Source organism: Macrobrachium nipponense, chromosome 41 (genome assembly GCF_015104395.2).
Source record: "Macrobrachium nipponense isolate FS-2020 chromosome 41, ASM1510439v2, whole genome shotgun sequence".
NCBI lineage: Eukaryota > Metazoa > Arthropoda > Malacostraca > Decapoda > Palaemonidae > Macrobrachium > Macrobrachium nipponense.
In genome coordinates this window covers 24,134,618-24,158,814 of record NC_061102.1, presented here as the reverse complement: position 1 = coordinate 24,158,814, position 24,197 = coordinate 24,134,618, and the positions used below count along the sequence as shown (strand labels likewise).

Sequence of the window (24,197 nt, the reverse complement as noted above, 5' to 3'; positions counted from 1 at the left end):
TATATTTTATATTATATATATATATATATAGAGTATCTAATTGCCATCCAGTCAGCAAGCACATAATAAAACATTAAATTCCTAAAGTAACAATCAAGAAACAGACAACGGGTGTTGACTTCGAGTGCATTTAATTACCTCAGCTTAAACAGGACAGTTGACAGATTTAAGATGAGAGCTCTGACCTTGTAAAAAAAAAAAAAAAAAAAAAAAAAAAAAAAAAAAAAAAAAAAAATGATAAAAGCTGAATAACACGACATGATCTTTCGTAGTAAACTTTGTCGGAATTCTCAAGGTTTCAAGGTTCTATCCGCTGACGATCCCGTCCAGGACCACGCGCGCAGAGGTACTGCCTTTCAGTTTCGAAGGCAAAGAGGCTTTCCTTTAAATTTTAACATTCAGTGGCGGGAAGGCCCGGAAGGACGGGAGGGGGGGAGGGCAACATTGCATTGAGATGTAGCCTGATATCACTGAGCTGCATGATAATTCTAGGTGGTCAGGTATCACACCCGAAGTCCTTTTGCAACAACTTTCCATTTCGTAAAATACCCGCAAATTAGGGTTATCAATAAAAACATTAACTAATAAGGGTTAAGGTATCAGACAGACATACTTTAGGTTACAATTGCTGCTTAACTAATATGGTAACCAGAGAATGTCTTCGTCTTGTTTCTTTACACTGTAATATATATCAGGATATAATGAGAGTTGTGACAAAGATTCGTTAATCTGACAGCCACCGAGACGTTGCATAAAGTACAGTTTAATTAACCTCTAAATGAGCCTAAATAGCTGAGTCATAGTCCAGTACTTGAACGGTTTGTTGAAGCCTCTAGGGGATTCAGGTTGTTTATCGACAAGTGAAGCCCGGAACACGACTTGGCTCAGCTAAATGACTTTGCTTGACTCAGTCAACTCTCGTCTGCAAGGTTTTGGGAAAACACTTGGTTGTGTTAAGAGTTTTATGAGTCAACTCGGCAAACCTCATCGTGATTTACAAAGTAAACGTTGCAGCACTTCATGAGGGATAAACGTTTCGAAGAAACCAGTTGTTAGTCTTGAACGAAAGCCAAACTGTTTAAACAAGACATTCTGAGAGGCGTGACCGAGCATTTTTTAGTTTTCTGTAAAAGGAAACTATTGAGATGTTTGTCTGTCCGTCCGCACTTTTTCTGTCCGCCTTCAGATCTTAAAAACCACTGAGGCTAGAGGGCTGCAAATTGGTATGCTGATCATCCACCCTCCAATCTTCAAGCACTCCAAGTGCCGTTTACCATTTTAAGACGCTTTGGTATCTAGGGATAATAACCGTTTTAACACCACTATTTTTGGGAAGAAAACATTTACAAGTCTGGGTTCCAATTTTTATAGTTTTAGTTTTTATCACTTAAGTAAAATTCTGTTTATACCCTTACCCACCGGACACTATCACTCACTTCAGATTGGCAACTTTTCCACAAAGCAAACCTCCCTCTACGAATATTTTCCTGATAACTGTTTCCCTTCCGAGATCATTAACAAGGTCATACAGAAATTACTCGGTAAAAAGTCCTCTAGCAGCCCTTTGTATTTTAATGTTCCAAAGAAAAAATATCTATGCATCTTTTAAGTACATATAATCTGACAACTTCCGTACAGGCTTTACTAAAATAATCAAAGTACATTTTAATGCCTTTGATGTAAATTTGATTTCGAAAAACACCCCTTACAATTGGCTCCCATTTCAGAGTAAAAGACCGACTCTGCCCTTTGATGACGTTCAATATGGTTTATAAGTCTACTTGTCGCAGATGTGATATGGGAAATGATGTGGGATCCACGAAGCGTCTTCTTAGGGTACGAGTCGATTCTCATTGTGGGGGGGGGGGGGGGGGGCGCGGGGGGGGGGGTGGGGGGGGGATTAGTCACAGAACGGGATGTTGCCTGTCCAACCCAGATGCATCCAACAAAACAGCCTTTAAAATGTAAAACTAGCATCGAACACAAAGATTTATCTATAATTGGACAGGTCAACAACTCCAAAGACCTATTTATTTTGAAGACGTTGAAAATAAAACAACTTGTTCCTGTTTTAATAACCAGTCCTCAGCTGTTCAATTTGTTGTTATCATGATTTTGTTGCTGTTCTCAACGGCTGTTATTGTTTACTTTTCGCTTCTGCTTTTAGGTTTACTCTAGACTTTGCTCTGGCAGGTTAGCGCCTCTCTTCCTTAAATTATATTTGTTTTAATAAAACTGTTAATAACCCTTGCTTAAGTGTAATGTTCAAATTTATTATTTTTCTTTTTTTGAAATTGCAAACTTGTGTTTTAACATAACTTATTGTGTGTATTATGTATGGTTTCCTGTTAAGTTGATTTATAAATAACTATTATTTTTAATTTTATAATTCTCAAAAGTTTTTAAAAATTACTTTATTTGTATCTACTGTAGAATTCCTTGAGGATGCAATAATGTATTCCAAAACTTCGGAATAAATCTGTCATAATGTCAAATTCCCATGTGTTCCTGCCTGCCTTCATCTACTTTGTGTGACTGCCGAGTGGACTCCTGCTGATTTTGGTTATATTAAAGTCTATATATATATATATATATATATATATATATATATATATATATATATATATATATATAATAATGGGCGTTACGTCAGTCTGTCTGTTATTCAATCACAACTAAACGGCTTGACGGATTTAAACCAAACAAAAACTATTGGATAGGGCTTTGATCCAGGATAGCTAATAGCCTTAGGCTGTAACCAGGTATAATTCATATATATAATCAGAGGTACAAACGGTAATGAGGTATGACAGAAACAAAGGAATAGAGGTACGTAGTTTGAGCTTTGAATGAGGAAACCCGCAGTTGGATATTCTGTGTGGACAGAACTTAACTCCTCTTAGTCTTAAACCGTTAAGACATTACAACCCGTTTTACCAGGATAGCTACTACCATTTCTTTCGATAGGGGAATCTTCTAGATATAGTAGTAGTTCCAGTGCAAGATTAATTAAACAAATCGGAAAGACATAATGACACTCCGGAGCTTTTTACTGTTTCCTTCCATTTAGCTGACAGTTCCATTTAACCTTTCGAACTGGAAGCACATCGGAACCCATATTAAAGGTATAGAGGCAAAGTGAGGCCTCCTCTATAGACCCTTAATAGGAAAGGGAGGAGCAAATACGAATACACAAGATACTCGCTATCCTTGTCCTTGTACTACTCCAGACGGCGCGCACGTCACCTGTCAGCTGTTTTACCGGAGTATAGAACTGTGTGGGTAATCATGACTTCGCGGACGATATACTATGACGTAGGCTGGCTTACGAATAGGCCTCTTACTCCCTTTGTCAATATTGTGTAAATTCATAAATCAGTACTGATAAAATCACTCTAGTTACAGGAGGGGGAATTTAAATTTAGTTCACAAGCCAAGAACTGGGACCTATGTGGTCATTCAGCGCTGAGAGAGAGAGTAAAAAGGTTTCAAAGATGTAACAGGATGAAAACCTCACGGTTACACTACGAAACACCTGTTAGGAGAGGGTAGAAAGTGAGATGGAAGAAAGAGAATATGAACGGGAAGTACAGTAAATGGAATGAAAGGGTTGAGGCTTGGGTCCGAAAGTACGCTGCATGAGGTGCACGGACAGCACTATCCTCCTACGGGCTATAGTCGCATAAGCATCCTACAACCAATCAAGAGCATGTGGACATCACAGATAAATTATCCCGCCATCCATTTTCATTTAGTTGGGTGGTGTGCAAGTCGCCAGAGCTTGAATATATACTATACTGGACCACGAGTCAGCCTCTGTGTAGTAACCTGCCCCATTCTAATGTCTCCGTTTTCTTTACAGTATTTTAAGGATATGTTTTCCACTGTGCTCTCTTTTAACAGGAGGTATGTGTGTGTGTGTGTGTGTGTGTAAAACTAGGCTGCTGAAGGCTTTTACAACAAAATTGTCAATAGCCAAGTCTTATAATACATGTTACATTGCTCTCATTCACGTTTCAATAAAACCCACGTAGCTTTATCGGACGAAATGGTACTACGACTAACTGCAAGGAAAACACTGTCAGCATTTTCAAGTCAACGAGCACCAGAGGTTTCCTAGTAACGATCACACCACCACCTCAATTCTGGACACAACAAAGCAGTCCGATTAATGTGACTTCATTTTACAACCCACAAATCAAATATTTATCAGGAAGTTGAGTTCCTCGTTGGACGAGTGGTTTTCGCGCTCGGCTCGCCCGACGGAGAATCAGAAGAATTTATTTCTGGTGATATAAATTTATTTCTCGATATGATGTTGTTCGGATCCCACAATAAGATGTAGGTCCCGTTGCTAGGTGACCGATTGGTTCCTATCCACGTCAAAATATCTAATCCTTCGGGCCAGCCCAAGGAGAGCTGTTAATCAGCTCAGTGGTCTGGTTAAACAACCACTGGTTAAACAAAGCTATACTTACTTATCAGGAAGTTATTAGCATTTATATAGCTGATCACGCATCGAAGATATTTATAAGCAGAGCAATTTTGACATGAATCATTCACATCACTCTAATCCACTGAACCAATGCTGACATGACACCTGGCAATTGGTTACTTAATTCTAATGGATTGGTTACTTAATGGTAATGAATGACGTCACGTTAACCAACCAATCACGATACGACTGAATGATGTCACAATCTATAAAATATCTATGTCGACCCGAATGGTAGGACAAAATCGTATTTGTTAATTTTTGGTAAATAAAAGCCAACTTTGATCAAATTCTGCTTGTAATATTGTTAAAACTGCAAAATATTGTATATTTTCTATAATAAAAGACAAAAAACAGTTCTCGTCCGTCATATTTCACTTTTCGTTCAGTGAAGTGAGGATGTTTACATCTTCAAATAATATAATATAAATCAAAATAAGACTTGTTGCTACATATGCAGCTGCAGTTAATAACAAGAATTTAGTAAGAAACCAAAGCTGAGAGCAGCCAGCTGACTGTGGCAACATTCTCTCTCTCTCTCTCTCTCTCCTCTCTCTCTCTCTCATACACACACCTACCAAAACCCAAAAAATAGTAACATGACCGAAAAAAATCTAGAATTGACCCCAAGCCATTTTTGGCCCACGGCACAAATTTCCGAAAAAAAAACTAATCATTAAAGTCAAGACCCTTAATTTTTAAAAAATCTTATTTAGGGAACGATTTTTTGGTAAAAGTAATTGTTCCCTAGGGGGTTAACAAACCAAAATCTGGATTGCCCTGGGTCAAAATTCGAAGAATACAGGGTGTCCATAAAGTCCCAGTACCATTCTGAACAATAAATAATGGTACCGGAACTCTATGGACATTTAATGTAACTGAGAAATGGTACGCTAATATGCTCACTACTCAGCTGCAATATATATTAAATATTATCAAAATAATGACTCAAACTCATTACTATGAAGTGCGGGCATCAGTGTCGAATTATGCATTTTTAATCGCCAACCCTGCTCTTACACGGAGAGCATTTATCTCTGACAGACGCAGGCCTGCTGAGTTTGTATTGTAAGCAAAGTTTTAAGCAGTGTGAATGAGCAGTCCTGGTATAGAGAGCACTTAAGTATTCGCCAGCAACAGGTTGAGAATCAATGACAAATCTTAGAATATCACTGCCTTTTATTTTGATATGTTTTGTTTGTTTCTTTGTATGGTGTTTTTTACGTTGCATGGAACCAGTGGTTATTCAGCAACGGGACCAACGGCTTTACGCGACTTCCGAACCACGTCGAGAGTGAACTTCTATCACCTGAAATACACATCTCTAACCCCTCAGTGGAATGCCCGAGAATCGAACTCACGTCCATCGGGGTGGCAGGTCAATCCATACCGATCACGCCACTGAGGTGCTTATTTTGATTCGTCAGACAGAATACGGAATTGAAGCCAAAGGCCAAGCGCTGGGACCTATTATAATATGAGGTCATTCAGCGCTGGAACGGAAATTGAGAATAGAAAAGTTTGAAAGGTTTAACAAGAGGAAAACCGAACAGCTGTACTATAAGTCAATTGTTAGGAGAGGGTGGAAAGTAAGATGGAAGAAAGAGAATATGAATTGAAGTACAGTAAAATTAATGAGAGGGGTTGCAGGTAGGGTCAGAAGGGACGTTGCAAAGAACCTTAAATAATGCTTACAGTGTACCTTATGATGTGCACTGAAATCACTTGAATGTAGTTTTTTTTATGTAATAAGGTAATTTTGAGGATCCATTTAACAATCGGCGTAAACATAAATACAATGTGCGTTCAAGACATTCCCAAAACACAAGCCAATTTTCAAACGCTTCTTTCATTCGTTATTAAAATACTTTCAATTTACATCTCTGACTTGTTCTGGTCACCTCTCGACTGGTCTTCGTATCTGCAGTCTATTTCTATCATTGTAATGAAAATTTTTAAAAAATTACAATAAAAATAAAGAATTAAAAAGACATCACAATTATGTTGCCGTAATCTAATTTTTACAGTTCATTTTAAAAAATATTGACAGAATTAATAAATCGGAAATTATCGGAAAACGAAAGACCACTCAATTTTATTATCAGTCAAATCAAACTAAATATAAACACGCCACAAAGTTCTCCCGATATTTTCTAATAGAAGTATCAAGACGCATATACTACAGAAAAGAATGTATATATAGAAATGGGAGAATGATCTAGGAGGGTAGGAGGGAAACGGTTCTATAAAAATCTACTCTGCTGGATAGTTACTCTTACTGAAACGACGTTCACTGAGTCAAACTGCTTATTTCCTATAACTTGACAAATCACTACAAATTCAAATATTTTATTGATATACATCAAATGGAGTGTAGCAGCATGCTGCTATACTCACCTACAAAATTCAAAAGATTCCAGGCAAAAATCATAATAAATACGTAAATAAAAATAAAAACCAGTAATGAAAAGCAAATATTTTACATGAGAAGAATTTCAACCCAATTATAATGCAAATTTTATACAAATCAAATGTTTATATCCTGAAGCAAATTTCCAATAGGCAAAAGCCATACAAAACAAATATAACAAGAGTAAATGTTATATAAAAAGAAAAATTTTAAGAAAAGGTATAAAAAATCAAGTTATACAAAATCCTACTAAAGGACCGGCACTACAGCTGACAACGAGTGCAGTTTCTACTTGAAAGTCTTGATAGCTATAGAAGACAATCATCGCAGTCAGTCGTTCTTTCTAAAAAAATCATGATGACAAAGAACATCAATATCGAAATCGTATAATATATCTAACTCATTACCAGTGTTCTGTTACCGACCGAGATTCCGATGAGAACCGCTGACAAGAACAAAAGACCAACTTCTCCCAACCTTAACTCTCTCGGAATAATGAAGAAAGAAAGAGTGACACGACTATCACACTTACTTAGCCCTGTTTCGGCAGCAGCTTCACATCAAAAGATCTCTCATTTCTCAATTCTCTGATCTGCAGTTCTGCATTACTGACTAAGTAAATATTTACAAAACTGCGCTTCCAGAATTTAATATTCGTATATAATCAGTCATTGCTGCTGTTCTCCGTATTTCAGCATCCAAAGCTCGGCAGTTTCTCAAATTCACCAAACGTTCTGTTTCTTGCCTTTCCTGTCTCGTAAAATGTACACACCTGGCCTCATTTCAATAACAGTTTACACACATGATCTCAATTGAGCTACAATTTATACACTTGACTTCATCCGAGCTACGATCTATACATTTGACCTCATCTGAGCTATAATTTATACATCTGGCCTCATCTGAGCTACAATCTATACATTTGACCTCATCTGAGCAAATCTATCTATACATTTGACCTCATCTGAGCTATAATTTATACATCTGACCTCATCTGAGCTACAATCTATACATTTGACCTCATCTGAGCAAATCTATCTATACATTTGACCTCATCTGAGCTATAATTTATACATCTGACCTCATCTGAGCTACAATCTATACATTTGACCTCATCTGAGCTACAATTTATACATTTGACCTCATCTGAGCTACAATTTATACATTTCACCTCATCTGAGCTACAATTTATACATTTGACCTCATCTGAGCTACAATTTCTACACTTGACCTCATCTGAGCTACAATTTATATATTTGACCTCATCTGAGCTACTATCTATACATTTGACCTCATCTGAGCTACAATTTATACATTTGACATCATCTGAGCTACAATTTATAAACTTGACTTCATATTAGCTACAATCTATACATTTGACCTCATCTGAGCTACAATTTATATACTTGACCTCATCTGAGCTACAATTTATACATTTGACCTCATCTGAGCTACAATTTATATACTTGACCTCATCTGAGCTACAATTTATACATTTGACCTCATCTGAGCTACAATTTATATACTTGACCTCATCTGAGCTACAATTTATACATTTGACCTCATCTGAGCTACAATCTATACATTTGACCTCATCTGAGCTACAATCTACATTGACTCATCTGAGCTACAATCTATACATTTGACCATCTGAGCTACAATTTATACTTGACTTCATCCGAGCTACGATCTATACATGACCTCATCTGAGCTACAAATATACACTTGACTTCATCGAGCTACGATCTATACATTTGACCTCATCTGCTAGCAATATACACTTACTTTCATCCGCTACATCTTACATTTGACCTCATCTGAGCTACAATTTATCACTTGACTTCATCCGAGCTACGATCTATACATTTGACCTCATCTGAGCTACAATTTATACACTTGACTTCATCCGAGCTACGATCTATACATTTGACCTCATCTGAGCTACAATTTATACACTTGACTTCATCCGAGCTACGATCTATACATTTGACCTCATCTGAGCTACAATTTATACACTTGACTTCATCCGAGCTACGATCTATACATTTGACCTCATCTGAGCTACAATTTATACACTTGACTTCATCCGAGCTACGATCTATACATTTGACCTCATCTGAGCTACAAATTTATACACTTGACTTCATCCGAGCTACGATCTATACATTTGACCTCATCTGAGCTACAATTTATACACTTGACTTCATCGAGATACGATCTATACATTTGACCTCATTTGCACAAATTATACATTTTACCTCATCGAGCTACTATGACCATGGACTCAATACTGAGCTACAATTTATACACTTGACTTCATCCGAGCACCGAAACTATACGTGACGTCATCTTGACTACGATTTCACTACATCTGAGCTACAATTTATACACTTGACTCATTCTGACTATGAATGCTATACATCTGACCTCATCTGAGCTACATTTATACACTTGACTTCATGTGACTAGTACGATCTATACATTTAACCTTCATCTTTGAGCTAGATATACACTTGACCTCATCTGACTATGATCATATACATAACTCATGAGCTCAAGTTTACACTTGACCTCATCTGAACTATGATCTATACATCTGACCTCATCTGAGCTACAATTTATACACTTGACCTCATGTGAGCTACGATCTATACATTTGACCTCATCTGAGCTACAATTTATATACTTGGCCTCATCTGAGCTACAGTTTATATATTTGACCTCACCTGAGCTACAATTTATACATTTAACCTCACCTGAGCCTACTTAATTTATACATTTACCGCACTGCAGCTACTTTATTTATACAGTTTGACGCATCTGAGATCACGATCTATACATTTGACCTCATCTGAGCTACAATCTATACATCTGACCTCATCTGAGCTACAATTTATACATTTGACCTCATCTGAGCTACAATTTATACATTTGACCTCATCTGAGCTACAATGTGTACACTTGACCTCATCTGAGCTACCATTTATACATTTGACCTCATCTGAGCTACAATTTATACATTTGACCTCATCTGAGCTACGATCTATACATTTGACCTCATCTGAGCTACAATCTATACATCTGACCTCATCTGAGTTACAATTTATACATCTGACCTCATCTGAGCTACAATTTATACATTTGACCTCATCTGAGCTACAATTTATACATTTGACCTCATCTGAGCTACAATTTATACATTTGACCTCATCTGAGCTACAATTTATATACTTGACCTCATCTGAGCTACAATCTATACACATAACTTCATCTGAGCTACAATCTATACGTGACCTCATCTGACCTACAACTTATAAGCATGACCTCAAAATTCATACACTTGACCTCATCTGAACTACAATTTATACACATGACCTCATTTGAATATTATTCTTTTATTGCTTGATTACCACCAACGTTACCACAGACTCTGTCTCCACATGTGAACTTGTTTTCCCTCTCAAGATGCCCATACCACTGACAGCAGAAACAGGCCAGAAAAGACCTGTCACGCATGTTATACGCACCCCATCGTAACGTAACTTGATCACCATTATCGTGAATGGCCTTCCGAATATCCGAGTCACATTTTAGGATGACGTGAGTAGTCAAACCTGCAGCAGGGTTCTCATATAACAAGCTTCACTGGTTAATTACCTCAGGGATTGCCTGAACATTATCAGCTTCCTCACTATAAACGTTACAAATCACTATATTCTTTATTTAAGTTTTCCCATTTTTTTCTCTCTCTTTTTTCAGCACCTACCACCACGTTAAGTATCCTGGTCGCTGTATCATCTTCGCTGCCTGTACCAGCATCAATAACAATTACTATCAGAGGTGGACCTCGCATCAATCGCTGGAATATCTTCAAATACACTGACAACTTCACTTTTCTTATCAATATCTTACTTGAGAAAGATCTAACTAACATGACTTTGTCTGCGTTAATTTTTTATCAGCATTTAGAGCTGACATCTTCATCATTTCTTCGTTGCAATTTTCACCAACTGCATCTTCTCTGTGTTCAACAACTAGAGCATCTCGTTATCTTCCGAAACTTCTTACGAATGAAGACCATATTCTTTGGAAGTTTGAATTTCAAGTTAATGGCCCCTGTGGGCTTGTTCCATATAATTCGTTTATCTTCGGGATAATAATAATAATAATAATAATAATAATAATAATAATAATAATAATAATAATAACACTAGGCACGATCCCAGATCCTGAAAAGGAATCTAGAAAAACTACAGGCTGAAGTAGCTCCAGGACTCATGCAGAAGAGTGTGATCCTAGAAACGGCGCACATAGTAAGAAAAGTGATGGACTCCTAAAGCAGGCAGGATGCAACCCGGAACCCCACACTATAAATACCACCCAATCGAATTGGAGGAACCACATAGCAAGCGAATGTCCGGCACTTGCACAGAACCAGTACAAAAAGAGGCATGATTCAGTGGCAAAAGCCCTCCACTGGAGCCTGCTGCAAGAAACACCAACTACCTTGCAGTAATAAGTGATAGAAAACGATCAGGCAAGAATCCTCTGGGACTATGGCATCAGAACAGATAGGGTGATACGTGCAAATAGACCAGATGTTACGTTGATTGACAAAATCGAGAAGAAAGCATCACTCATTGATGTCGCAATACCATGAAACAACAGAGTTGAAGAGTATAAAAGGGGAAAAATAGATAAGTATCAAGACCTGAAAATAGAAATAAGAAGGATATGGGATATGCCAGTGGAATTGTACCCATAATCATAGGAAAACACTAGGCACGATCCCAAGATCCCCTGAAAAGGAATCTGGCTGAAAAACTAGAGGCTGAAGTATTTCCAGGACTCATGCAGAAGAGTGTGATCCTAGAAACGGCGCACATAGTAAGAAAAGTGATGGACTCCTAAGGAGGCAGGATGCAACCCGGAACCCCACACTTTAAATACCACCCAGTCGAATTGGAGGACTGTGATAAACCAAACAAAAAATAATAATAATAATAATAAAATAATAATAATAATAATAATAATAATAATAATAATAATAATAATAATAATGTTGCTAAAATTTCACAATTATATATTATAATATATTAAAATATATTTCTATATAAAAACAGACTTTCGAACACCGAACGGTGTATATATATTTTTAATATAATTGTGAATTCTTTAACAATTTGTTCTTCACAAGACAGAATATTTTAACAACAACAACAACAAAAAACAACAACAACAATAATAATAATAATAATAATAATAATAATAATAATAATAATAATAATAAAAATAATAAAAAAATTAATAATAATAATAATATCTTGGGAGTAGACCCTCTTTTAAACAAGATGTATCAATCCTTTTAATAATAATAATAATAATAATAATAATAATAATAATAATAATAATAATAATAATGATAATAATAATCCCTTCAATCTTTGTCCCTTTGCCTTTCTGTATGTTGACCAAGACATTCTATTCCAAACTCCATTCTGATGTCCCCAGATACAATCCGTACAGTGTGGATTTGGGATCTATTTCCTTTATGAAGGAGGCAGGACGCAACCAGGAACCCCACACTATAAAACCACCAGTCGAATAGGACGACTGTGATAGAATACCCCACCCCGCCCCCCAAACGCCTCCCCCCCAAAAAAATAATAAAGGAAATAGATCCCTATTCCACACAGTAAAGATTGTCTCTGGGGGACAACAGGATGGAGTTTGGAATTGAAAAATGTGCCTTGGTCAACATACAAAAAGGCAAAGTGACAAGGACTGAAGGGATAAAACTACAAGATGGGAATAACATCAAACGCATTGATGAGACAGGATACAAATACCTGGGAATAATAGAAAGAAAGGATATATTACACCAAGAGATGATGGGGACGATCAGGAATATACGGCGCAGGAGTAGTGGAGTGGACGAAGGCTGAACTCCGCAGCATACACCAGAAAACTAGGAAACATGACAATACACAAAGCACTCCACCCCAGAACAGATACAGACAGACGATACATACCAAGAAAGGATAGAGAGGGCTACTAAGCATAGAGGACTGCGTCAACATCGAAAGCAGAGCACTGGGATAATATCTCAAAACCAGTGAAGACGAGTGGCTAAGGAGTGCATGGGAAGAAGGACTGATAAATGTAGACAAAGACCCAGAAATGTACAGAGACAAGAGAATAACAAACAGAGAGGAGGAATAGCACAACAAACCAATGCACGGGAAGTACATGAGACAGTGATGAAATATGGCAATGGGCTACAGATGGGAGAACTCAAGAAGGAAACAGAAGGGATGATGACAGCGGCACAAGATCAGGCTCTAAGAACCAGATATGACCAAAGAACAATGGATGGAAATATCATCTCACCCATATGCAGGAAGTGCAATATGAAAAACGAGACCATAAACCACATAGCAAGCGAATGTCCGGCACTTGCACAGAACCAGTATAAAAAGAGGCATGATTCAGCAGCAAAAGCCCTCCTCTGGAGCCTGTGCAAGACACAACAGCTAGCTTGCAGTAGTAAGTGATACGAACACCAACCTGAGAGTGACAGAAAACGATAAGGCAAAGATCCTCTGGGACTATGGTATCAGAACAGATAGTGTGATATGTGCCCAATAGACCTGACGTGACGTTGATTGACAAAATCAAGAAGAAAGTACCACTCATGGGACACCCGAGTAGATGAGATAGAAAGAGAAAATTTTCATAGGTATCAAGACCTGAAAATAGAAATAAGGATATGGGATATGGCAGTGAAAACTGTATCCGATATCACAGGAACACTCATACGATCCCAAGATCCCTGAAAAGGAACCTGGAAAAACTAGATGCCGAAGTAGCTCCAGGACTCATGCAGAAGAGTATGTTACTAGAAACGGCGCACATTGTGAGAAAAGCGATGGACTCTTAACGAGGCAGGATGCAACCCGGAACCCCACACTATAAAAGCCACCTAGTAGAATAAGATGACTGACAGAAAAAAAAAAAAATATTATTATTCTTTGAAAGCCTGAATTTCTAGTCAATTTCCCCTATAGACCTGTCCTATCTGAATGGCGGTTTATATTTGGAATAATAATAATAATAATAATAATAATAATAATAATAATAATAATAATAATAATAATAATAATAATCAATCATCATCATACTTTATTTCGCATCACAATTTCGCCTCTGAAAAACCAAGAACTGCATTTTCCCTTTACCCTATCATTCATTCATTATATTATTTGCACTCGATCAAAACGTTCAGGACAAAACCACCTCCATCTCCTGATGTTATTTGCACTGACGTTATCTCATAAAACGCTCATTTTTTTATGATACCACTCATCGCATTCACATCTATCCGACCCTTATCTTTTCCCTTATCAGACCGACAAATGTGACAAAACAGCTTTCCCTTTTTATTAGCCAAGATGTAGTATCACGAAATCGCATTTTCATATTTATTGTTTCAAAAGACATTGAAAATGTAAACTTGGTTCGCTCGATATGCACGAGCAGCCATCACGGGCGTCCGCTCTCTGTGAGACTTATTACATTCTTGTGGTTATGACTGGTAGGCCCTTTTCCTATCTCTGCATAATAGCCTGATCTACTTGAAAGCAGTCCAAGAATCTTGGAACTTACGTTCAAGGAGTATAGGTATTTGCTCGAACGTAAGGGAAAAAAAAACAGGTATGCAGTATAAATACCAATGTCTTTAACATATCAAAGCTTGAATTCTGAACAACACGATCCTATTAGTAACCAAATATCACACACTGTTTACCTATTATCCCAAATCTACCAATAACCTGATCCCACTAAAGCATGGTTGACAAATTTTACCAAATTCGGGATGTCAAGCCAAGCACTGAGGCACTTTCGTTGGAGCAACAGGTTCGAATCTCAAAATCAGGAGACACAACAACAACTTTCATATTTGCGTCAAGAATCTTTGCCTATCACGCTTGAACTCTACCATACGATAGTCAGACACAAAGAAGTTCGGTTTGGGTTTTAAAAAATAAGAAGAAGAAAAAAAAGTCAAGCTTCTTCCAAAGGGATGTCTTCCTGTGTGGCACATGTACTGAGGCAGAAGTTGTGCATTTCATTTTAATCTCCTAACACTGAATGTAGGTATGGTAGTCTCACTCAGTGCATGAAGTGGCATCAAATAACATGGACTGAACATGTGATGAAAGGGGATGAACAGCAGGATACGGATTGGGCATGAGATAAAAGGGAGAATAGAACTAGATGGTCTGTAGTACAAGTAGACGAACACTCAGTCCAAAAAATAGTAAGTTATGGAAGTGGCAGGACAGATCGGCAGCAGGAAGTGCCCAGGGAAATCAAGGAAAAAGGACACAGAAGAACATAATATTAGAGCATATGTGAATTCAAGGTGCGTCTGAACAAGACAGACAAGATCATTGGGAAAGACGTCATACTGAAACTCCAAAAGAGGTTAAAAAAAACAATTCCACACATTGTGATGAGGAGTAACACATGCACGGTCAGGAAAAGATAAGACTGACATGTGTTCAGCTTTGAAGCATTTCGACAGTTTATATAAGATGGTATGACAGGTCATGGGCCAACTTTTCTGTTCCGATTACATCATCATTTGATGAAAATACGAAAGGCCAATTTAGAAGCTCTCCCCCATCCCCCGCCAAAAAAACGAAATAAAAAAATCTGATTAAAATTGTGCCTGGTTTGGTTTAATAAACAGACACAGGTACAGCCATACCAGTACAGACACACACTAATATATATACTATTATACTATATATATATATATATATATATATATATATATATTATAATATATATCTAGATATATATATATATTATGTATGTATGTATATCATGGGAGCAAATGTTGAAATGAATTTTAGGCTTGTCGAGTTAATTCTCCTTTATGGCACTGAAGGTCCGATGTCGAATGCAAACGCAAGAAAAAAATAGCTGAAACCGCTTGCAGGAACTGTGTAGTGAATAAGGAAAAGGAGGCCCGATACCTACGAACTAAAAGGATGCAACAAACTTCCAAAACAATTACCTAAAGTTGAAAGAGGGATCGGTGCATTTCGAGGTGATCTGAACTCGTGAGGAAAATGGGAGTTTATGATAAAAATTTGTATTTCTTTAGTATTACCGAAAGGAAACAAGACACCAAGGAAGGGCTGCTGGCCTGATGGAACGCAGGTGGCGTTGGAATACAATAATAACCTTTCATAAAGAGCTTGCTTGAAAGACGCGGTGAGAGTCGTAGTGTGGGGGTCCATCTGTTTAGACACATGAAACGGCCGACGTTGAATCTGCTTCTCATCTTTGATTCAATAGTTAAAGGATTGAAGGGACTGACATGGCCAACAAGTGTTGTTTTATTTCAATATTCACTGGAAAGTATGTATGTGTGTATATATATCCACGAAATTATATATATATATATATATATATATATATATATATATATATATATATATATATATACAACATAATATATGTATGTGTATATCCACGAAATTATATATATATATATACGTATACAAACGTGTATATATATACACACGGTCACATAAACAGCCGTCGAGCGCTGGAAAGGAAACAAATGACGACTACAGATGCCTACAGACCCCATCGGATATAGCATCCGAATCCACATTAGCAGCATTATCCACTATCCTGGAGACTTAATGACAGGGGAAGATAAAGAACCCTAATGATGAAAAAACGTTCGTCCCATTACGATAATCCGGCGCAAACTGCAACCGTCGCCATAATTGCTAAATTGTGCCTCGCTAATTACGCTGGACGAATGACACGGAGGGTAATTAAGGGAGGAAATATTAATGCGAGAGATCCAGAGAGAGAGAGAAGGCGGAGCGGATCGTAGAACCATACATAAAAAAAAAAAGGGAGGGAATTGGCGCAGTGCACCGGCAATCAGCGGCCCACTCAACTCTTTTTTCATCCATGGTGGCGGTTGTATGGAAGAAGCCTTGGGCTATCCGAAAGAGTTCCCCAAACGCGAACGAGCGAGCGAGCGAGCGCAGTAGACGAGCCTCGGCCTAGTAGCGCCAACGCACAAACACTCTTTCTCTCACCACTGTTACTGACTACACCTGACGCTGCTCACTGATCTAGCAGCGCAAATGGACTGACTCTTCTTCCCTTAGACCATGGTCCCAGCCCTTATAACACTGACGAACGTACGCACGGACGTCACTAGCTCTTTAGAGACGCGGATCTTCGCTGGAATGGGCGAAACGGGTGCGTGGGACAGGCACAGGTGAAGTATGAAATTAAAGGACGGCCAATTTTTTCACGAACACTTGGGTGCATTAATAAACACGGGGTGAGGATAAGCAAACAGGAGGCTGATACTAATTGATAAGGCAGTGCATAGAAGAGAACTTATCTCGAATCTCAGGCTGATAAGACAAATTATCAACGTTAGATGAGGGCTACGAAATCAAATATTTAAAAAAAATAAATTTCTTTGGTAGCATTTTTAAATCAATTAAATTCTGGAAAACACTGTTAAAAATACTGTTAACAAATACAGTGAAGTGGTTAAAATGTCTAAGAGACTCTTGAATGTTTTTATAAGTTTTTGTGACTATGCTGGTGATTCTGCTGTTCTCTCTCGTTATAGTTAAGTATACCTTAGTTTAACCAGACCACTGAGCTGATTAACAGCTCTCCTAGGGCTGGCCCGAAGGATTAGATATTTTTTTACGTGGCTATGAACCAATTGGTCCAACTAGCAACGGGACCTACATCTTTATGTGGGATCCGAACCACCTTATATCGAGAAATGAATTTCTATCATCAGAAATAAAATTCCGATTGAGAGAGAGAGAGAGAGAGATGAGAGAGAGAGTAGAGAGAGAGAGAGAGAGAGAGAGAGAAATTTTTATTAACATAATGCATTGTTTCGTTTTTCTTCCAACAATACAGTCTATTTCTGCTCCTTGACAGAAATAATGTTCATTCTATTTTTTTGCTATTTGACAGAAAATGTTAATTCTGTTTTGCTCACTTGACAGAAAATGTTAATTCTGTGTTTGCTACTTGACAGAAAATGTTCATTCTATTTTTGTTTCTACTTGACCAAAAAAAATTTAATTCTATTTTTGCTACTTGCCACCGAAAATTTAAAAATTTAATTTAGCTACCTTACTAGACAATATTCATTCTAATTTTGTTACTCGATAGAAAATGTTAATTTCCGCGATAAAATTAACATTTGACCTCTGCAATCCATAAAGATATCTGAAGGTGGGTGGCATTCAACTTGAATAAAAAAAAAAAATAGAAAAAATAAAAAGAGCTAAAACGTCGCATGTTATTTTGAGCAAATGAACACTTGCGAGAATCTATTTCAAGATGGTGTTTTGGACCTCCATCTCCAAGCATCAGACTTTATTTTATTGGATTTGATGAAATTTAGGCTTCGGAGCCAAGCGGTGGGCCTCTTTCGGCCATGCACCGCTTAAGAATGTGACAAGAAGGACTTGAAGTTTGGCAGCCGGATAAAGCGATCCAGATAATAAAGGAGAAAACCCACAGCTGCTGTAGTCCTACTATTAAGTAATGACTGTGAGGCTAGTCAGCAAGACTGAGGACAAGAAGCGACAATGGCGGCTACGTAAAGGGACGCTCCAAAAAACACCTTTTAGTAATGCCTACAGTGGCACCAAGTGAGAAGATGCATTGACGGCACTAGGTCCCTACGGTGATTGTTCGTTTGTATGGTGTTTTAACGTTGCATGGAACCAGTGGTTATTCAGCAACAAGACCAACGGCTTTACGTGACTTCCGAACCATGTCGAGAGTGAACTTCGTCACCAGAAATACATATCTCTCACACCTCAATGGAATGCCCGAGAATCGAGGTGGCAGGCCAAGACCATACCGATCACGCCACTGAGGTGCTCCCTACGGTGATGCATCAAACATTACCTGCAGTGAAGTTTTAACGAACCTGACGTCCCCTTCCCTACAGGCATTTTCATCTTTCTCTTGAGACCATCTTGACACTGACAATCTAATAGTCAGGAAAACTATAGTAGACTCACATCAACGGTGCATTTGATGTCTAGGCCCGTCCCTTTCGACGCTCCTGATTGGCTGTTGATAAGCCAATGACAGGGCTGGAAACTCTCAGTCTCTCTCGAAAGTTCACATGGGTAGGATCTATCTTCATCATCTCCTGAGGGATACGTCTTTCAACAGCATCCCTCAGGAGAGGTGGAACATAGCTCCTACCCATGTGAACTCTCGAGAGAGACTGAGTTTCCAGTCCTGTCATTGGCTTATCAATAGCCAATCAGGAGCGTCGAAAGGGACGGGCCTAGATATTAAATGCACGGTTGATGTGAATCTACTATAGACATTCGTGGCCTTGTCAAGAAACTATCTTGAGCTATTCAAGTCAAAAATTAACTCAACCTTGATCTTATCATATGTTATCTTGATTTCCGGGCACTTACTAACAATTTTGATCTGAACTCAGGCAAACTCCAGCAAACTGATCTTATCGAGGGCTATCTTGAGGTCAGTATAGCTTACATTATATCAGGATTTTAACAGTTAAACTGGAGTTTCTTGAATTCACAATCTTGATCTTATCAACTGCTCTGCTGAGTTAAAAAAAAAAAAAAGTCAATCTTAACCTTATCAACTGGTATCCTGGGCATAAGAAAATGGCAGTCAATCTTGACCTTATCAAAAGCTCAGGCAAATTAGTCATTCCTGACCTTATCAAAAACTATTTTGAGTTCGGGAAAACTGCAGTCAATTGTGACTTTATCAAGAGCTATCTTGACGTCAGTAAAATTACATTATATCCTGATTTAATCTAGAGCTCTCTTGAGTGCAGAAGAACTACAATCAATCATGACCTTATAAAAGTGCTGTAATGCGCTCAAGAAGACTGTAATTAATTTTGACTTTATCTACTAGATCAATCTTGAGTTTAAGAAAGCTAGGCAATCTTAACCGTACAAAGAGCTACTTTGAGCTCAGAAAAATTGCTGATAATCTTGACCTATTCAGGATCTATGGAATCTTGGACTCAAGAAAACTAGACAATCTTGCCCCTATCAAGAGCTATCTTAAGCACCGGATAACAACTATCAATCTTTCTTAACAAGATCTATCTTGAACTCAAGATAACCACAGTTAATATCTATTCAGGTAAACGTAAAAACCTAAATACCTAAGGTCTTCGAACTAATAACAGACAATCTCGTCCAAATGAATTTGATAAAAAACAAAAATCCTCGTCTGAGAAAATAAAAGAAAATTCACAGGAAGGTGGATAAATAAATTTTTAAAAAATACTCAGGAGTAAATGTATAAAATTGTAACACGTAAGAAAAATGCCTCTGACCTAACCTAAACTACCCTCTTTAAAATTCGTGCCTGCCCTACGCCGCCATCCCTCCCTCCCCCCGCATTAAATGGAACCCATGGGCATGGCCACAACCCAAAATTTCAACCTGCAACACAATTCGAAGGTTCTTCTCCATCTAGCCTCAAGTGATCGTCTTCATCAGTCTCATTCTGGTCGAAACCACAAGTAGCGGTTGCACGATGACCACCACCGATGACGAAGGAAAGTTGTCTTCGTTTGCGGCAGGTTACGTTTATTTTGGACAAACACTCGCGTTCGCTAACTGTAACGCTTAAGTAAACACAGTTTAATCCCAGCAGTTTGTTTATATATATATATATATATATATATATATATATATATATATATATATATATATATATATATATATATATATATATATATATATATATATATATATATATAATTTTTTTTTTTTTGGTTGTAATTTTTCCCGTGCTCCTTCATATTTGTTAAGTTTTTGTAACTCAGCGGTAATTGTTTTGTTTAACCTTTGTACGTAGTAAACATATGTCGCAAGAACAAAGAAAACTATATATATGTCTGTATATATAATGCATATACATGCTATAGCTATTTATATGTAATATATAAATACACATATGTATAAATTATACATACACTATCTCTCTCTCTCTACTCTCTCTCTGCTCTCTCCTCTCTCTCTCTCTCTATATATATATATATATATATATATATATAATATATATGTATATATATATGATAATTATCACGAAGAATATAAAACCTGATGGTATGTATAACTAAAGGTTTTTGCCACGAAGGAAAAATTGAAAAAGCGAGATAGCCAAGCAATTTCGTTCGCACTAGACGAAAGTGCTTGGCTATCTCGCTTTTCAATTTTTCCTTCGTGGCAAAAACCTTTAGTTATATATATCATATATATATATAGATATATATATTATTATATATATATATATATATATTATTATTAATATAATATATATATATATATATATATATTATGTGTTAATTATATAATCAGACAAATATATAAAGTTTTCATGTTCTTGCGACACACTTTTCACGTACAAAGGTACAAAACACTGCCGCTGAGTTACAAACTAAACATAAGAGCACGGAAAAAATTACAACAACAATAATTACAGTTCAGGAAACGAGTTAAAACCAGTACACAAAGATAGGGACCAACTCAGCTTGCGATCATTCGAAAACAAGCTTAAAAATCTCTTTAGCAAAAAGCGTTAAGTTTGTACATTCTTTGGCTTATATTTATTAGGTCACTGTGATATTTTTCTTAAAGCTTTTATATATATATATATATATATATATATATATATATATATATATATATAATATATATATATATAATTTCAAGGACGTATGACTGTGGTGTATTATTATTTGGGATGAAGTTGCAAGCCCCGCACCCTGTCCTAACAGAGGTTCCAGAAGTCGTGGACAGTGGACAGACAGCCCTCTGATATTCAAGAGTGGCTATCTATCCTATTAATGTCCTGAATCAACGAGATATGAATCCACACGGAATCGAGATTAGCTGACAGAATACAACTGAAACCTTTCTGGTTTAATTCTATTCTTAGGAAATGCTGTAAACTAAATGATTATAGTTCCTTAAAACTATTATTCTATGATATAGCAGCAAAATCAATTGTTGATAAAAACACTGCCATTTTGTTGATCACCGGCTAAACATTTGTCTTGTTTGTGGATGTGTTATAAACACAACAATAGCTGCCAAAATACAATTGTTCGTTAGAAAAATAAATTAGAAGCACAATGGGTGTATATCAAATGTAGATATACAAGCAATAATTCAAAGTATGTAAGTAAAGAAATTGTAAACTATATGGTTTGATTTTTATTTATATGATTTTGTAGCACAATGTTATTCAAGTTTGAAAGATAAAAAAAAAACCTTTCTGGATGGCAGACTGAAAAGTTCAACTGCAAAACTGGGGAGGTAGGACCACATTAGAAGAGCGAGGTGTAAAGTCACGTGCTGCTAAGACAACTGGGCTAAACCATAGCAATCTACCCCTATACTTTCCACTAGGACTTAGAGGCACCACAACTTTCATATCCTCATGAACAATAAACTGACAGCACAACGCACTAATCCATTTGGCAGTTCTTATCCTTCTTTTCTCTTTACATTTTGTTAGGTTCGGGGTTTCCATTTTTCTAGGTTCGGGGTTTCCATTTTTCTAAACCATCAGACTCCATAACTTAAATGGAAAGCACATTCCTTTTCATGCGAGTGTAAATGCAACACTGCAGGAAAACACGTAGAAATGGAATCCAGCAAATAAAAAAATTGTGATTAACTAATTCCCTAACTGACCACTGGGATTAGAATACTAAAATTGGGCCTGACAGTCATATGATAAAAGAAAGGGGAGGAGGGAGGGTGGGGGGGCGCCCTTGCGGTTTATCTGAGAATCGGTGACATCACAGTATGTTGCTCGATGCGACCAAAAGTATGCAAATGAGCCTGCGTTCTTGTCACATGTTCTAGATTACGTCATCAAAAGTCCTCCAAATGTTTGAGAATTAAGCATTGATACTTTTTACAACATTAAAGGTAGAGAAAACAAACCAACAACAAAAATAAAATTTGTGATATTAAATGGCGATATATATGTTCGATTTTATGTCTACTTTCGTGTGGTGTGTACACTCAAACTGAAATGTTGAAAAAAGGCCTACAAAGGTCTGTGAAAAAAAAAGACCACGTCGTCAATTGAAAATTCCTAACCAGACAATAGACCACTGAGCACTTAATTAAACAGCTCTCACTGGGGCTGGCCCGAAGGATTAGATATTTTTACGTGACTAGGAACCAACTGGTTATCTAGCAACGGGACCTACAGCTTATTATGGGATCTGAACCACATTGTATCGAGAAATGAATTTCTATCACCAGAAATAAATTCCTCTGGTTCCGCGTTGACCGAGGCCAGAATCGAACTTCGGACCACCGGATTGGTAGCCGAGCGCGAAATGCCACTAGGCCAACGTTGAACTGAATGAGAAAAAAGGTAGTGTACTAAATAAACAGTCAAAACAACTAAAGGTGATGCTGAGTGAAATCCGAATTGCAGATTCACAAGGGGCTATAAACGACGTGGTCTCAGAAACTAACTATGCCAGTAAGTGAGGAGTGGATTCAGGACTCCTAATTCCAATATTCCAAATATGAAATAGCGTTTAGTTCATAATAAGATTGTCCAAAAAACTAATATATATATATATATGTATATATATATATATATATATATATATATATATATATATATATAATTTCAAGGACGTATGACTGTGGTGTATTATAATTTGGGATGAAGTTGCAAGCCCCGCACCCTGTCCTAACAGAGGTTCCAGAAGTTCGTGGACAGTGGACAGACAGCCCTCTGATATTCAAGAGTGGCTATCTATCCTATTAATGTCCTGAATCAACGAGATATGAATCCACACGGAATCGAGATTAGCTGACAGAATACAACTGAAACCTTTCTGGTTTAATTCTATTCTTAGGAAATGCTGTAAACTAAATGATTATAGTTCCTTAAAACTATTATTCTATGATATAGCAGCAAAATCAATTGTTGATAAAAACAATGCCATTTTGTTGATCACCGGCTAAACATTTGTCTTGTTTGTGGATGTGTTATAAACACAACAATAGCTGCCAAAATACAATTGTTCGTTAGAAAAATAAATTAGAAGCACAATGGGTGTATATCAAATGTAGATATACAAGCAATAATTCAAAGTATGTAAGTAAAGAAATTGTAAACTATATGGTTTGATTTTTATTTATATTGATTTTGTAGCAC

The 24,197-nt window shown here is 37.1% G+C and overlaps 1 protein-coding gene across 3 annotated transcripts in view; it reads right to left on the bottom strand.

The window, feature by feature from the left end:
- Nucleotides 1-24,197, bottom strand: part of LOC135212608 (sodium-independent sulfate anion transporter-like) — a 245,240-nt gene that overhangs the window by 143,539 nt on the left and 77,504 nt on the right. The window contains exon 1 of one of the 3 annotated variants that reach the window (XM_064246177.1): nucleotides 16,899-17,091. The exons of the other annotated variants lie outside the window; for them this stretch is intronic. Coding sequence (XP_064102247.1) covers nucleotides 16,899-16,909 — 11 coding nt within the window. The 5' untranslated portion in view covers nucleotides 16,910-17,091. Of the gene's footprint in view, nucleotides 1-16,898; nucleotides 17,092-24,197 lie in introns of those variants that run through there. 3 annotated transcript variants of the gene reach the window in all.